At 35.7% G+C, this 16,549-nt stretch overlaps 2 protein-coding genes across 3 annotated transcripts in view; both read left to right on the top strand.

Annotated features, from left to right (window-relative positions):
* The window catches only part of LOC107667209 (uncharacterized), a 21,547-nt gene extending 19,648 nt beyond the window's left edge, over positions 1–1,899 (top strand). For both annotated transcript variants that reach the window (XM_016458823.1, XM_016458822.1), the window contains one exon: positions 1,820–1,899. In XM_016458823.1, coding sequence (XP_016314309.1) covers positions 1,820–1,883 — 64 coding nt within the window. In that variant the 3' untranslated portion in view covers positions 1,884–1,899. The remainder of the gene's footprint in view (positions 1–1,819) is intronic.
* An 818-nt stretch (positions 1,900–2,717) lies between these two features.
* The window catches only part of LOC107667105 (protein NLRC3-like), a 16,602-nt gene continuing 2,770 nt past the window's right edge, over positions 2,718–16,549 (top strand). Inside the window, exons 1-9 of the mRNA XM_016458691.1 lie at positions 2,718–2,764; positions 7,824–8,005; positions 10,658–10,918; positions 11,014–12,802; positions 12,997–13,083; positions 13,646–13,729; positions 13,907–13,990; positions 15,842–15,925; positions 16,208–16,291. Coding sequence (XP_016314177.1) covers positions 7,912–8,005; positions 10,658–10,918; positions 11,014–12,802; positions 12,997–13,083; positions 13,646–13,729; positions 13,907–13,990; positions 15,842–15,925; positions 16,208–16,291 — 2,567 coding nt within the window. The 5' untranslated portion in view covers positions 2,718–2,764; positions 7,824–7,911. The remainder of the gene's footprint in view (positions 2,765–7,823; positions 8,006–10,657; positions 10,919–11,013; positions 12,803–12,996; positions 13,084–13,645; positions 13,730–13,906; positions 13,991–15,841; positions 15,926–16,207; positions 16,292–16,549) is intronic.

Raw genomic sequence — 16,549 nt, 5'->3', positions numbered from 1 at the left:
ATAGAAACAGCCTTTGTGCCACAGACGCATTGTAGGCTACTGGTTCAGGAAACAGTCTTCATCCATCCTCCATAAAATTTCTAAAAAAGTCGCTTTCACAACGAAACACACAGTGACTCCACAACATGGCAGCGGCGGCAACAGCGAGAATAAAAGTTACGCCTTCTTTCTTTGCGTGAACATTTGGGCGGTGTTATGCAAATCTTCCCACATAGTGATGTAGACATGTGGGGGCGTGTTAGAACGAGCCGTTTTAGGTAGGCGTGGTTGACTCTTAACTTTTATAAAGAATATCTCTTTGGATTTGAGACTTTAGTCTTTGCAACTTTACAGATCTTCTTTATGCACCAAGAGCTTGTAACACTCCAAAGAGAAAGGAAAAATTGAAATCGCATCATATGACCCCTTTAATAAATTGAAACAATGTACTATTTAAAAGTAGTTGTACTTTTTACATTTTATTTAAAATATCAAATTAATATCAAAGGTTTAAAAATCTTTTCTTATTTTATGTTTTAAATAGTATTAAATAATAGTATAGTATAGTATTAAAAATGTTTATTTATGCAAATTGATCAACTGATTTGATGTCAATATACTGTAGATGTCATTCAATTTATTTGAAAAATGTTAAATAATTTTTCTGCCAAATAATAAATTGAATTAATATAAGTATACAGTTTTATTTATGCAGATTAATGAATTGAATTCAAATCAGTACACAGTTTTATTTATGCCAGTTAATATCAGTATACAGTTTAAAAGTAATTCAACTTATTTTATTTTTTAAATATTAATTATTTTTTTTATTTATGCCAATTAATAAGTAGAATTAATATCAAAATAGTAAAAAAAATGTTCAACTCTAAATATTATGTAATTTTATTTTCTTGCTAATTAATACATTGAATAATATCAGTATACAGTTTAACTTATTTTATTTTAAAATATTAAATACATTTTATTCATGCCGATTAATTAATTGAATTAATATTAATATACAGTTTAATAAAGCAATAAGCAATAACTCCGCTTTGCGTCGTGCCTAACAACGCCCCTTAGCTGTTATAAATTCACTGTAAACCACAGCTTCACGGGGCTTATTGCTTTTATAAAACGGTTATTCCATATACGTAGTAAGGTTTCACAGAGTAAATAAAGTGTAATGATATTAATAAAAACAGTATTCTTCCACCAAACAATGTAGTTCCTCAGAAACAGTTGTGGTTGCAACAAAGTGGTTGCAGAGCAACACACAGAAGTAAACAAAGGTGTATGTTTGTAGTGTAATTTACAACAGCTTCGAACGCGGCTCAACCAATCAGAATCAAGGACCAGAACTATCCGTTTTATAAAACTAGTTAAATGTTTTTTTTAAATATAAAATAATCTCGATTAATTCAATTAATTTACCGTACTCCTCTCTCAACACACACAAAATGCTGAAAAATTATATTTGATAAATTCCACATTTGAGATCTTTTTACACTTTTAAGACATAGTATAGCCATAGTCTTTTAGATGATAAAGCAGAAAACCCTCAGTGTTCTTTTAAGTACAGTGGAGTACCATGGTAAATACTATGGTACCATGAATATGATCATCATTCTGTACAATGGTATATATCAAAGTACCATCTCCTATGGTGTGGTATTCCCTTATTTCTAAGAGTAATTTATAAGGCATTTACAGTCTTCGTTGTGGGATCGGCCCATTTGTAGGATGAATATGTCCTTGTGTGCATTTTTAGCATTTGAAAAACATATATTATGTTAAAACATTCATTGCAGCTCATTATGTGTGCATGATCTTTTGGCAGGCGTCCTGCTGACTACCTCTCCATGCAGCTGAGCGAACAGGCCGAGACGCCGCTCGATCTCTAGTGTGTTTGCATGAGCATGCGTGTGAGTGTGGATGAATTTATGCAGGATCATGAGTGTTTGAGCGTTTTTTTTTTTTTATAAAGATGAATGTGTTTTTACTTTAGATGAATGCAGGCTCAGTTTTATCAGAAACACTTTGATTATGCAATGTTGATATTCCGAAGATTTTTTAAAGACAGATCAGGATGTTTGATTTCTTTAGTGTTTTATCAAATGTTCCAAAAAACATTATTTTATTGTATTTTTGTTTCATAATGTGACTTTGAATTGAATTGTCATTAGCTAGCAGTAAAGACTGTAAAAAACACAATAATAGTTCTTACTAAGTAGAAATCAGCAAAAAATCCTTCAAAATCAAAACAAGATCATTCCACCATAAAGTTCATGTTAGCAATTTTAAATCGTAGCATATTGATACATGGCTTTATCAGTGTTTATCAGCATTTGATATGGTGCATCTGCTGAAGTCTGGCCGTTTGTGATTGCTGTATTTGCCATAAAGAATCTTTCCTCCTCCGTGAGTCTTTCTGCAGGTGTTTACAGATTTTCTTTTATGCATCTGCACAGTATTATCAGTTGTTCTCAGAGTCATCAGAGCAGTGTTTGTGACCACAGACGCATTTCTGTGTATAGAACTAATGTGCCATTACGGTACAGAGCAAACAACATTACTTAAAGTTCACTGTTCGCTCAATTCATTTCCATTCTCAGTTGTTAATTGATCTTAACGGCCTGTTAATGAGATATTAGAGTGTTCTGTCACTTAATTGTCGTTCTAGGACTGACAGCGCTCATGACACTGAATCAGACAGTCAGCTCGGCTTTCTTAAGACGTAGAGCAGAAAAATCCCACACAGGAAATGAGGGGTCGAGAAGGCAAGGTATAATGCTGATTACTATTTTTTGTCAGAGTAGAAGTGTAGAATTGAAATGTGTTCCATTATGTCCATTTTGAAAGGTCTTTTGTTGTTGCAATTTTGCAAAACTAAAATACAATTTGCAAATGTTGCATTCTCACTGGTTCTTTATAGGATATTTTAATGTAATTGATTATTGATTGTCTTTCATCTTTTTAAAATAATACAATCACAATAAATGCTTCTATTTGTTAATATTGAATATATGTGTGTTTATTTAAGTTTATATTATTTATTTATAACATATACATTCAAACATTTTTTTTTAATGTTTGTGAAAGTCTCTTTTGCTCACCAAGGATGCATTTATTATACAAAAATACAGTAAAAACAGCAATAATATGAAATATTATTACAATTTAAAATTAGTTTTCTATTTGATTATATTTTAAAGTGTAATTTATTTCTGTGATGCGAAGTTAGATTTTCAGCATCATTACTCCAGTCTTCGGAGTCACATGATCATTCTAATATGCTTGTTCTTATTATTATCAGTGTTAAAAACAGTTTAATCATGACAACTCTCTGAAGATTTTAGCATGGTGATGGGAGTGGCCTTTTATTGTGGCCAGCCTAAGGCACACCTGTGCAATAATCATGCTGTCTAATCAGCATCTTGATATGCCACACCTGTGAGGTGGATGGATTATCTCGGCAAAGGGGAAGTGCTCACTAACACAGATTTATGAACAATATTTGAGAGAAATAGGCCTTTTGTGTACATAGAAAAAGTCTTAGATCTTTGAATTCAGCTCATGACAAATGGGGGCAAAAACAATGCCCGTTTATGTTGCGTTTATAATTTTGTTCAGTGTAGCATATAAAATAACCCGTAGGAGATCTATACAGGTGGAGCTGGGGAAGGTGGAGGGTTTCAGAGAAACTCTGAAAGCGCGCTGCAGGAATCTCAAGTGAATGCTAGCCAGCCATATAAATGCAAGGCAGTAAGCTCATTGGCTGCATATGCAGCATGAACCAATCAGCTTGTGCCAAGTCGTTTAACTCTCTGAATATCATTAGTTACGTTAACAACCCATCAGCCTGCGCCATCTAGAGTTTCATGACTAAACTATATATTTGTGCTGCTTCATATTTTTGTGGAAACGATGAAACTATTATTTTTTTTAACAGCATTTACTTGAAAGAGAAATCTTTAGTAACATTATAAATGTCTTCACTGTCACTTTTGTTCAGTTTAATGCATCCTTGACCCCAAACTGACTCCATATACTTATTTATTATTTTTTAGTGCTCTGTATCTTTGTCTCATTTGTCAGTCTGATCTCTCAGTCTCTCTTTTCTCTTCCTCTTCTTTAATCAGCACTTCCTGTCCTGTCTATATCAGATGCATCTTCTTAAGACAAAGTCACACATATATTGACCTGCATTGACTTTTATTTTTTTCTGTATTGCATATGCATTTTTTGCGCACATGCATGGCCTTAGGCTGTCTGTGTTATCAATTTCACACGGCTGTAGTCATGTGTGAAAATATGTGTTTTTGTGTTGTGAGTATTTTTATAGTCTAGTGCTTATGTAAAGTGAGCGTGTGGAAGCGTGTGCATGCATGTATGTGGTTTTGTGCACATAATGACAACATGTCAGACGATGCTACGCGTCAAAATTGCATCTGTGGCCTGCTGCACAGGAAGAGAAGGAGGTGCGACAGGAAGGATAGAAGAGAGGGAAAGAAAAAGACAGACGGTGCGTGACAGAGACACTCAAACAGAGAAAGTGTCGAATGGAGGATGAAGATGAGGTCTGTGAGAAGTAGGGTAGAGACGAGCGGAGGTTAGCAGATGCCAGCGAGACTTCCTGTGCTCAGAAACACACCTGATGCTCCTGCGCTTGAGTTTGTGTGTTTGCAGCCTCCAGATCTGAAGGCCAACAAGATCAACGCCACTCAATCAACAGTGAGTATTAGCTTTCTTCATCAAGCGGATTAGCTATATTTTATATTATACATTTGTGTATATAAGGTGTTTGTCCTTAAACATGAGCCGTATGCAGTTAATTGCTGGAGAATTTCTATTTTTTTAACACACAATCGTCAAAAAAATGTCAATTTTAAACATGGTTACATTAATTAATATTGCTGTTGTAAAATCATTATTTCATTTGTGCTTTTTTTTAAAGAAAACATTTTTATATACATGTATCTTGGTGTTCTGAGTGGTTACTATGGTATTTAGGATGATTGCTAGTGTATTCTGAGTGGTTACTAAGGTTTTAGGATGGTTGCTAGGGTATACTGGGTGGTTACTAAGGTATTTAGAATGGTTGCTAGGGTATTATGAGTGGCTGCTAAGGTATTACGGTATTTAAAAAAAACTAACACTAGCTTTGTATTCTTTTTCTATTCTATCTACTTGTTTTCTTTGTGTGTGTGTGTGTGTGTGTGTGTGTGTATATATTAAATGGCAAATTTAAATGGCAGTGTTATATATAAAAGCGTCTGCTAAATGACAAAATGTAAATGTAAATTTAGGATAGTTGCTAGGGTAAAAGATGGTTGCTATGGTATTTTGAGTGGTTACTAAGGTATTTAAGATGGTTGCTAGGGTATACTGAGTGGTTACGAAGGTATTTAGGATGGTTGCTAGGGTATACTGAGTGGTTGCTAAGGTATTTAGGATGGTTGCTAGGATAAAGGATGGTTGCTAGGGTATTCTGAGTGGTTACTGTGGTATTTAGGGTATTTAGGAAGGTTGCTAGGGTATTTAGGATAGTTGCTAGTCTATTCTGAATGGTTACTAGAGTATTTAGGATGGTTGCTAGGGTATTTAGGATGGTTGTTAGGGTATTCTGAGTGGTTACTAGGATAATTATGGTGGTTGCTAGGGTATTCTGGTTGTCTAGATTTAAAAGTAAATGATGTTTTAGAAGAGTCTCTGGATATTTGTAAGGATTCCGTCAATCAGTTTTGATCCTATTTTATATAGAGATATAGAGTGTGGTAACTGCTTTAAACCCAACCATGGGAAAAAATCATTCTTGTTATATTTGTTATTAAAATGCTAAAATGGAAGTGACCTACTATTGTTTGAACACATTTTGGCCGATTTACACATTGAGTGTAACATGACATTGACACTGCTGTTCTGTGTTACCGGGTCTGTTACTTACTGAACATACAGTATGTGAACATTTACATCTTGTTAAATTGATTTTGACCGTTCAAAAGTTTTAGGTCAGTATGATTTATTTTAAAAACACTTTTATTCAAAAGTGACTGCAAAGCATTTATAATGTTACAAACGATTTTTATTTCAAATAAATGCTGTTCTTTTTAATTGTCTAGTCATGAAAGTGTCCTGAAAAATGCATCATGGTTTCCACAAAAATATGAAGCAGCACAACTGTTTTCAACATTGATGATAATGAGAAATGTTTCTTAAGATGAAAATTCAGTTGTGATCACAGGAATAAATTACATTTTAAAATATATTCACATAGAAAACAGTTATTTTAAATTGTAATAATATTTTACAATATGACTGTTTTACTCTATTTATTATCAAATAAATGCAGCCTTGGTGAGACTTCTTTCAAAAACAAAATATATATTTTTTTATCTAAATCTTTCTTATATATATATATATATATATATATGCTTGAAAACATTCTGCTGTCTGTACTGTTTCTCTCTGTCATCATTGCTGGACAGTAACTGATTACATGTAATCTGGATTACACAGATTCCAAAAATATAGTACTTGTAATTAGAGTATATTACATTTTAAAATGCTTGTAATCAGATTATAGTTACTTTTTATGGATTACATGATTACATATTATTCACATTGTGGCAGTAAATTATTCATAATAATAATTCATATTGATTCACATTGATTCAATATTGATAACAATTCATATTGATCCTGGAAGTCTGAACGAAATATTTCAAACATGGACGACTTGCATGTCCCTGTTTTTGTGTTTAATAATGGGTGTTTAATGCAGGGATTCCCGAACATTTTTGTCACCCTTAAAATAAAATATTTGTTGAAATATCGCAGAAGTAGTTAATATTTCCATAATTCAACAAAACATTTGCATGTTCACAGTTCTCTGATGTTAGTTAATGGTCACACTGACATGCAGGTAAACAAATACAATATTTGTATTTTTAGTGTTTAAGTGTTTAAATTCCTTTTATTTTACATTTTTATGATTTAATTAATTATTAGGTTTTTATCAACTTACTATTCACTCTCTATCAATTCACTAATGTAATGTTTAATGCTTTTTATGATATTGACATCAAAACATTGAATATATTTTCTTTCGCTTTGCTTTTTTATATCAATATGGTACGTTTAAAACAAGTTTGATTTAAAAAAGTAATCTAAAAGTAATCTAAAAAAAGTAGTCAGATTACATTACAAAAAATGTGTAACCTGGATTACGTTACTAACTACAGTTTTCATCATGTAATCTGTAATCTGTAATGGATTACAATTTGTAAGTAATCTACCCAGCTCTGTCTGTCATATGGGACTCATAATGTTTTTGAGGGGAAGGCCAATGCTGCAATTTCTACCTCCCCTGAGCTTTTAACATCTTAATTGGTATGCAGGTTGTTTTGTTAATAGAAACAAGGCTTATTGTGGCATAAGATTGTCAGTGCTGTCTTGTTGCTACAGGCTTGTAAATTGTACCTCGCATCTTTTTGGGACAGCTGTCATGCTGTAACCATGGTAACACAGTGTTTGTTGAAGCATGTGGGTAATGAGGTTCAGTCTTGGTTTCCAGAGAACTGAAATGTGCTCCTCTGGACCTTTCTCTATATGTTTTATTTAAGATGTTTTAAGGACATTTAACTTTTTTTTTATTTTTATTCTGAACACAGTTAGAAAGCATGTCAATGCAATTCCACATTTCATAAATTACAAAATATACATCTGGAAGAAAATAAGCATTGTTTGTCTGTGCAAAACTTGCAGCCATGATGCTGTGATGGTGACCGTATCCGTTTGATTGATGTGTGCTGCTGATGATGCATTGTTGGTCTGTGTTACAGGGAAATGGATGCCACTGAATGACACTGACGGTCTGACACACACACACACACACACACACAGCTGGACACGGTTTCCTAGTGCTCTGGGATGGATAGACATTCCCATATCCCATGGCAGGAGTACTGCTACCTGGATCTGAAGTCCAATGCTCAAAAACAAGAGACTAGCAAAAGGATGGAAGGTAGAGATAAGAAGATATAGCCCACAAACCCATCACATTTTATGTATTTTTAATCTTTTTTTTTTTACTATTTAGATTACCATCATTTAACACTAGTTTTATTAGGCTAGTAATACATTTGTTATTTTATGTTTTAGTTTTTTTGATTATTTTATATATTATTTTGTGTGTATGTATATGTGTATATACACGGAACAAAATTATAAACGCAACACTTTTGTTTTTGCCCCCATTTTTCATGAGTTGAACTCAAAGATCTAAGACTTTTTCTATGTACACAAAAGGCCTATTTCTCTCAAATATTGTTCACAAATCTGTCTAAATCTGTGTTAGTGAGCACTTCTCCTTTGCCGAGATAATCCATCCACCTCACAGGTGTGGCATATCAAGATGCTGATTAGACAGCATGATTATTGCACAGGTGTGCCTTAGGCTGGCCACAATAAAAGGCGACTCTAAAATGTGCAGTTTTACTGTATTGGGGGGTCCAGGGGGGTCCGAAAACCAGTCAGTATCTGGTGTGACCACCATTTGCCTCACGCAGTGCAACACATCTCCTTCGCATAGAGTTGATCAGGTTGTTGATTGTGGCCTGTGGAATGTTGGTCCACTCCTCTTCAATGGCTGTGCGAAGTTGCTGGATATTGGCAGGAACTGGAACACGCTGTCGTATACGCCGATCCAGAGCATCCCAAACATGCTCAATGGGTGACATGTCCGGTGAGTATGCTGGCCATGCAAGAACTGGGATGTTTTCAGCTTTTTTCATGTGCATAAAAACCACATTTTAGAGTGGCTTTTTATTGTGGCCAGCCTAAGGCACACCTGTGCAATAATCATGCTGTCTAATCAGCATCTTGATATGCCACACCTGTGAGGTGGATGGATTATCTCGGCAAAGGAGAAGTGCTCACTAACACAGATTTAGACAGATTTGTGAACAATATTTGAGAGAAATAGGCCTTTTGTGTACATAGAAAAAGTCTTAGATCTTTGAGTTCAGCTCCTGACAAATGGGGGCAAAAACAAAAGTGTTGCGTTTATAATTTTGTTTAGTGTATATATAAAATATTAGAGTATACATGCAACTTTAGTAGATCTGTGAGTGTGTCTGTGCATAAAAATTACAGTAAAAACTGAAATGTATTGTAGTTTTTATCGTTGAATTTTTTATTAATTTGTATTAATAATATATTTGTATTTAATCTTTTGTTAATATAACGAAGCAGTATAGATTAATATAGAATTAAAATAGAATAGAAGTGCTAGGGTTAGAGGGTCAAATAAAGATGGAACAGATGTGTTTTTAGTCGCTTCTTAAAGATAGCTAAGGACTCAGCTGCTCGGATATTAATGACCATTTCTCAGTTTTCAGCCATATTGGCCATTAATATTAAAATATACATGCAACCTAAGCAGATCTATGTGTGTCTGTGCATGAAAATGACACTAAAAACATGTATTTTAGTTTTTAATGTTGTAATATTTCCATATATTTGTATTTAAAATGATTTAATATTTATTCATATAAATTATTAGTATTATAGATTTATTACACTGACCATTTTTGGTTATCAGTCATTTATATTAAATATTGAAATGTATAAAGATAAAAAAGATATATTTACAATTTTAAAGTGCCCCTATTATGCCTTTTCAAATATTACCTTTCATGCAGTGCGTCATGTAGCTGTATGTGAACATAAACTATCTGCAAAGTTGTGAAGCTGACAGTGCACGATAAATAAATTTATTGTCTATCAATAAAAAGAGTCGGCTCGCAATCGCCTAAATGAGTCGTCAGGAATTAGAATCTTATTCTGTTACGGCTCTACGTCATGAAGTAATACATTTGCATAATGTCCGCCCACGTTCTATGTAGCCAATTTGCCCACCCACAAACAGTAAAATTTCCGTGTGGTTAACATCATGTCGAGAAGACGCTGTATCTTACGCTGTGAGAGTAAGTTTGTTTTATCACATCTTATAATCAACACAAACTTGTTAACACTTGACACTTACCACTGAGAAACGTCCTGCTCCAGTCGTGCTTGCGAATTAGTCTCTTGTCGATCAGCCACTTCAACCGTTTCATCATCAGACTCCGGCTCGAATTGGTAAGGTACAATCGATACCATCTTTTCCATGTATTGACAAGTCTCCAGGGCTGTCATTCCGTCATGGCAATGGGCGTTTCGTTTCCGACACGCGCTGTACGCGGTAGACCAATCCAGAGCCAATCTCTCTACGGCTCTGGACAAATCACAAAGGACTGCGCCATCTGACCAATCACAGCAGTGAGGGCTCACAGAAAGGAGGGGTTTAGAGAGACTGATTCTTTGAACTGCTTCGCACGAGTCGTTTACGAATCATTTAGAAATTAGGTAAAATTAAATCTATTAAAAAACTAACGTGTTTTTTGACCTTGCATGCATGTAAACCTGTTTTAGGAGACTCATAAAACAATATTAGCAACCTTAAAAATGGCATAATAGGGGCACTTTAAATAATTATGATCAATATTAAAGATAAATATTAAAAATAATATATCAGTGCTGGCCAAAAATGTTGTATCTGTGCATCCCCATTTTTAAAATTTGATGCATTCCTTACACTAAATTATGTTTGTGTACCTATGTGTTTGTTCCTCAGATCCTGGGTGGTTACGCAGACACCAGACGTTGTTGCAACGGTTCTTATCCACCTCCATTTTGGTAAATGTGGTCCATCACATGAGAAAGTCAGACCTGCTTAGTGCACAGGAGGCGGGGCTTATACAGGAAATGGGGTTGTTGAAGGATAAAGTGCATTTATTGGTTGAGTTCCTGTCTGTCACTGATCCACATGGCGCCGCCCTTCAGACTTATCTCCAAAGTTTACACCTGACCGAGTACAACCTTATAACTGTACATGGTTAGTATATGTGATTAATATATTTGTTTGTTCTTTTAAAATTCCTTTTTTTTTTTTTGCCTGTGTTTCTCACGTCTGTCTCTTTCTCTCTGTAGACTCTGTGGTTCGACGGTATAAAGAGTCTCTCATTCAGCGACTCAAAGAAGATGAAAATTCATTGGCGCAAGTCCCCGGCAACTCAAATTCCACTTTACTCCTCATAGAGTGCGTATCTGACCTTCAGCAGCGAGAACATGACCTTGTACAGGTGTCAGTCAACAGAGGGGCGGGGCCTCTTCACGGTCGAGTGCTGGGATTGGACAAGCTGATCGCTCCTTTGACGAGAGTTAGCACCGCCCCTCATGTGACACTGACGGTGGGCGTGGCCGGCAGCGGAAAGAGCCGAATGGTCCGCCGTTTCATCCAGCTATGGACCACTAGTCAGATCTATCCAGAGCTGAGTCTCGCAATCCCCATTGCATGCTGGGAATTGAGCAGTTTCGATCGGCTATCGGTCGAGCGCTTGCTGCGACTGTTCGTTCCGTATGATAACATGGACGTAATTTTATTTAACGAATCCTGCAAAGTGTTGCTCATTTTGGACGGATTGGAAGAATTTCGCCAGTCACTGGATTTCGCAGAAGCCCCGCCCACTAGCGACCCTCGTCGCGAAATTCCCGTGTCGGATCTCATTGCGAATATTGTACGAGGTAACCTGTTGCCAGGGGCAACACTCTGGCTTTTGTCAAGGCCTGGCACTGGTGCGAAAGTTCCAGCAGGATTGGTCGACCGTGTGACGGAAGCCCCGCCTCTTTCCCGAACGCAAATAAAGGATTATATTAATCACTGTGTAACGAACACGCTAGATGCGTATTCGATATCACAAGACAGCTCACAGTCTCAAACAAACACACCTGAGGATGTCTCCTCCCAAGTGTGGACTTACCTGAATTCCCAGAAACCATTGCTCATTTTGTCTTCTGTGCCCGCGGTTTGCCACATTATTGTAACTACGCTATCACGCCTTCTACAGTTGGACTCAGATGCCACGCCCCTTCCTCGAACGTTAACAGAAGTCTATGCCCACTACTGTTGGCCACACCTCTCTGGATCAGACACGCCCAGTGGAAGCTTCAGGAAGCCGCTTAGCACTCTGGGTCGCCTTGCTTTTTATAGCCTCTTACGACGACGGTATACGTTCAGCGAGACAGAATTGCGAACTTATGGCGTCGATGTACCACCTCAGGGCGGGATGCTCAGCTGCCGCATCCTCCAGCGCAGGCAAAGCTGGTCGTCCGATAGCGTGGCGTGGCAGTTCACACACACGTCCGTGCAGGAGTTCCTGGGGGCACTCTTTTACTACATTTCGTCGAGGCGCGGGATGTTCGATCTGTTTTCCGAAAGCGGCGTTTCCTGGCCCCGCATTGGCTTCCATAGCCACTACCGTGCTGCGCTGCAGAAAACCAACCAATCGGACGCCGCAGCACAAGGCAACCTCGACCTCTTCATGCGCTTCCTGTCAGGGCTGCTGTCTCCAGCGGCTGCAGCTTTGCTAGGCGGTTCGCTGGGCGTTGGGCACGAGGAGCAGGTGACCCAGCGCACAACAGCGACAACTTTGCTTCAAAACGCAGTGACTGGGACAGGAGGCGACGCCGTTAGCATGCGCAGCGTCACGATGGTAACATGTCTGGCGGAGCTGCAGCAGGGGGAGTGGCTACGATCCGTAGAGGACGATCTCATTAACTGCAGCCTGCGGGGGAAGCTAAAGGGTGGAGTTTGTACTGTTCTCGCCTACTTGTTGCAAGTATCAGACACATGTACTGAAGAGACGCAACTGTCCAACTGCCTAGACTCCTCCTCCTTGAAGAGGCTCCTCCCACAGCTGCTGTACTGCAGTAAGCTGAGGTAAAACGTGCATGTTTATACTAAAAAACACAAAACTCTATAGCATAAAGTTAGTCTATACAGTTTGAGTTACATATTTAAAGACTTCCAAAGCCATATTACAGATTTGTGTGAGAAACGCACCTAAGTTTGAGTTATTTTTCATGTTAAATCTCTTATGTATCCTATTAACTCTGTATATGTGTGTTGTGCAGAATGGAAAACAATGCATTTAAGGAAGGCACCATGGAGCTGTTGGGAAGTCTGCTGAGTGCCAAAGAGTGCCATATTCAGATGCTCAGGTATGGACACACACTTAAACACATATACACTACCGGTCAAAAGTTTGGGGACAGTAAGTTTTATTATTTTACAAGAAATGTAACACTTTTATTCAGCAAGGGTGCATTACAGTGATCAAAAATGACATTTACATTGTTACAAAAATTCCTGTCAAATAAATATTGTTTTTCTGAACTTTCTATTCATCAAATAATTGTAAAAAAAAAAAAAGAAATTATAACTGTTTTCAAAAAATATGAAGAATCACAACATTGATAAACATAAATGTTTCTTGAGCAGCAAATATTAGAATGATTTCTGAAGGATCGTGTGACACTGAAGACTGGAGTAATGATGCTGAAAATTCAGCCTTGCATCACAGAAATAAATTATATTTTACAATATATTCAAATAGATAATGCTTATTTTAAATTGTAATAATATTTCACAATATAACTGTTTTTACTGTAATTTGTGAAATAATTGCAGCCTTGGTGAGCAGAAGAGACCCAACCTTTTGAATGGTAGTATGTTTTATTACAGCCTTTAACTTGTTTAACTCTCTTTCTCTCTCTTTTCTAGTCTGGCTGATAACTCCATAAGCAGCAAAGGCATTAAACCGCTCAGTCGGGCTCTACTTGTCAACCGAACCCTCACAACCCTGGAGTCAGTGGCTTTTTTATTAATATATTCATAATTTGGCATTTTCACTAGCAAGGTCATTGAATAATATAATGCAAACTAATGTGATACGTCTTTTCCTGTGTCCTTGATCCTTATAATCCGAATCAACAAGACAAAATAAAATTGATTGTTAAATAAAACTGATCTCTTTTGTTTTAGTCTTCGTGGCAATAATATTGGTGCCAAGGGAGCAAAGACATTGTGCGAGGCCCTAAAAATGAACCAGGTCCTCGTGTCAGTCAAGTAAGTTCTGATAAACCATTATAGAATTGTCATTTTTTTAATATTGTAATATGTATCATAAATAAAATGTTATTTATTGATATTATTTATTTATTAAATAAATTCTTTAAATAATATATATTTCTAATTGATTAAATTGCAATAATATAAGAGCAAATGAGGTCCTCATGTCAGTCAAGTGAGTTCTGTCAAACACTATAGAATTGTTACAGCTTTTTATTTTTTTATGTTATAATATTTATAAAAAAAATGTTTTATCCATTTATTTTTTAAAATATTATTTCCTAATATTTGTTTTCTAATTAAGATAATTGTCTAATAAAGATAATCTAATTAAGATTTTATTTGTAATTTACTAAATTTAATAAGATCTAATGAGGTCCTTCTGTCAGTCAAGTGAATTCTACATAATAAAATTGTTACAGCTGTAAGTATAAAAAATATTTATAATAAATAAAGGCCGGGTGGGGGTGGTTTCAGCACCCAGCTCCCGCCTCTTTGCCCATTTTCAATTATCCGGGAGTGACGCGCGGTGATGCGCTGCCAAGATGGCGATGGCCGGCTCTGCCCACTTTGAGCTTCAAAAACCTCTTCAGGAACCTACGGGTGACGTCACGGACACTTTTCATACAGTCTATGGTTATGCCCCTTACCATACTGTGATGCCTTGTCCCGGCCGGAGCAATGAGACAAAAACATTAAAACCCATTATAAACTAGGCATTTGTTGCCGCAAAGACGTCAATATAACGGCTTGTAAACAATGTCACGTAACGTCACATTTACCTCAGAAACAAACATATTCGTGGTGTGACCATTAATCAAACTCATTAATCAGCTAGAAAAAATAAACTGTAGAGAGGGGCATTTTGTTAAATATATGCACCATATAACATTCATTATAATTTTTACTGTTCTTCAATGTTTAATTTATATTTGAATAAATCCATCAAGTTTTTATGACAGCCACCATTTAAATGTTTATATCCTATTTCAAAAAAACGAACTGAAGTAGAAATATCATGTAATTGTAACGTTATTATTTTAAAAACTAATTTTAGCAGTTGTATAGCCTACAAATCAGTCAATTTTAACCTTCAATATTATAGTAATGTAGTACCAACTGACTCTCATGTATATTTTATAGCATTAGTTGAGAGATTTTTTTTCCTTGAGAAAATTTGGCATGTAACGTTACTGTACCTGATATATATCCAAAATAATCGATATTGAATCGAATCGATTATCGAATTGAATCGCAAGCTTGTGAATGAGAATCGGATCGAATCGTGAAATTTGTGTCAAAACCCAGCCCTATTTAACTTATAAATATTGTAAATGTTTTTAGTCTGTAGTAAATATTAGCTTTATATACAACATTAAATTGTATGTATGTAAATTAATCATGTATTTATTTAAAATGAATACATTTAATAATATATAAAAAGGTAATTGTAATAGACTAGAAATATGAAAATTTTCATGCAAGAATTGTAATTTATTTATTTCCTATTACAATAAACAGAATGTAGTGTTTAATTAAATATTAAATTTTATTGAATACATAAATATTATATTTATTTATTAATTTTTTTAGCATATAGTAATTATTATTAACTTATAAATGTATATTCGTTATATAATCAATTTTTTATTTTGAAGCGATATAATCAATTTTATAAATTTTTTTGAGAGCGTTTTTGTTAATCCATCAAATAATCGCATTAACTTTCTTGGCACAAAACTAAAACATTTTGTTTCACAAAGTCATTAATAAATTAAATACTCACAACCTGAATATATTACAAACGATTTATCAGTGTTTTTATCTGTGTTTGTGTGTGTGTTTCAGTTTGACCGCTAATCTTCTTCACGATGAGGGAGTGACGGCCATCGCTGAAGCCATGAGGGTCAACAGAGCCATCACCTCCTTACAGTGAGAAAACACACATAATCTCAATAATATACACTCCTGAAGCCATCCGAAACATCAAGACAAAACACACATATTCATACACTTAGAAATTAACCTACAAATACATTAAGACAAAAGAGATGAGCTAATGAGAACCTTAAAGATGACTCTTGGTCAGGTAATGAAATCATCGAGGTCAGGATGTGATATGCTATCTATCACACTGACGTAATGTGAAGGTGTTGCGTTTAGAAATCCATTTCACATGTAAATGACTAATATATTCCTGTGTGTGTATTGCAGTCTCCAGTGGAACTTCATAAAGGCTGGAGCCGCTAAAGCTTTAGCTCAGTCTCTCATGAGCAACACCTGCATTCAGCTGCTGGAGTAAGAACTTCTACATCCTCATGCATCAAACTCTATCAGTCCTCTCCTGTGCAAAATCATCTCCACAGATCACCGACATTTTGTTGTTTTCTCATTGACACCATGTTTTTAAAAATAAAAAGATTCTTCAATGCTGCTTTGAAGCATTTTAGGACCATAAGAGCTTACACTCTTAAAAATAAAGGTTCCAAAAGGGGTTTTTACAGTGATGCCATAGAAGAACTATTGTGGGTTCTTCAAAAAACTTTTTTTTTTTTT

This window comes from Sinocyclocheilus anshuiensis, unplaced genomic scaffold (assembly GCF_001515605.1).
Source record: "Sinocyclocheilus anshuiensis isolate Anshui unplaced genomic scaffold, SAMN03320099.WGS_v1.1 scaffold415, whole genome shotgun sequence".
Lineage (NCBI taxonomy): Eukaryota > Metazoa > Chordata > Actinopteri > Cypriniformes > Cyprinidae > Sinocyclocheilus > Sinocyclocheilus anshuiensis.
This window is presented reverse-complemented; position numbering and strand designations above follow the sequence as displayed.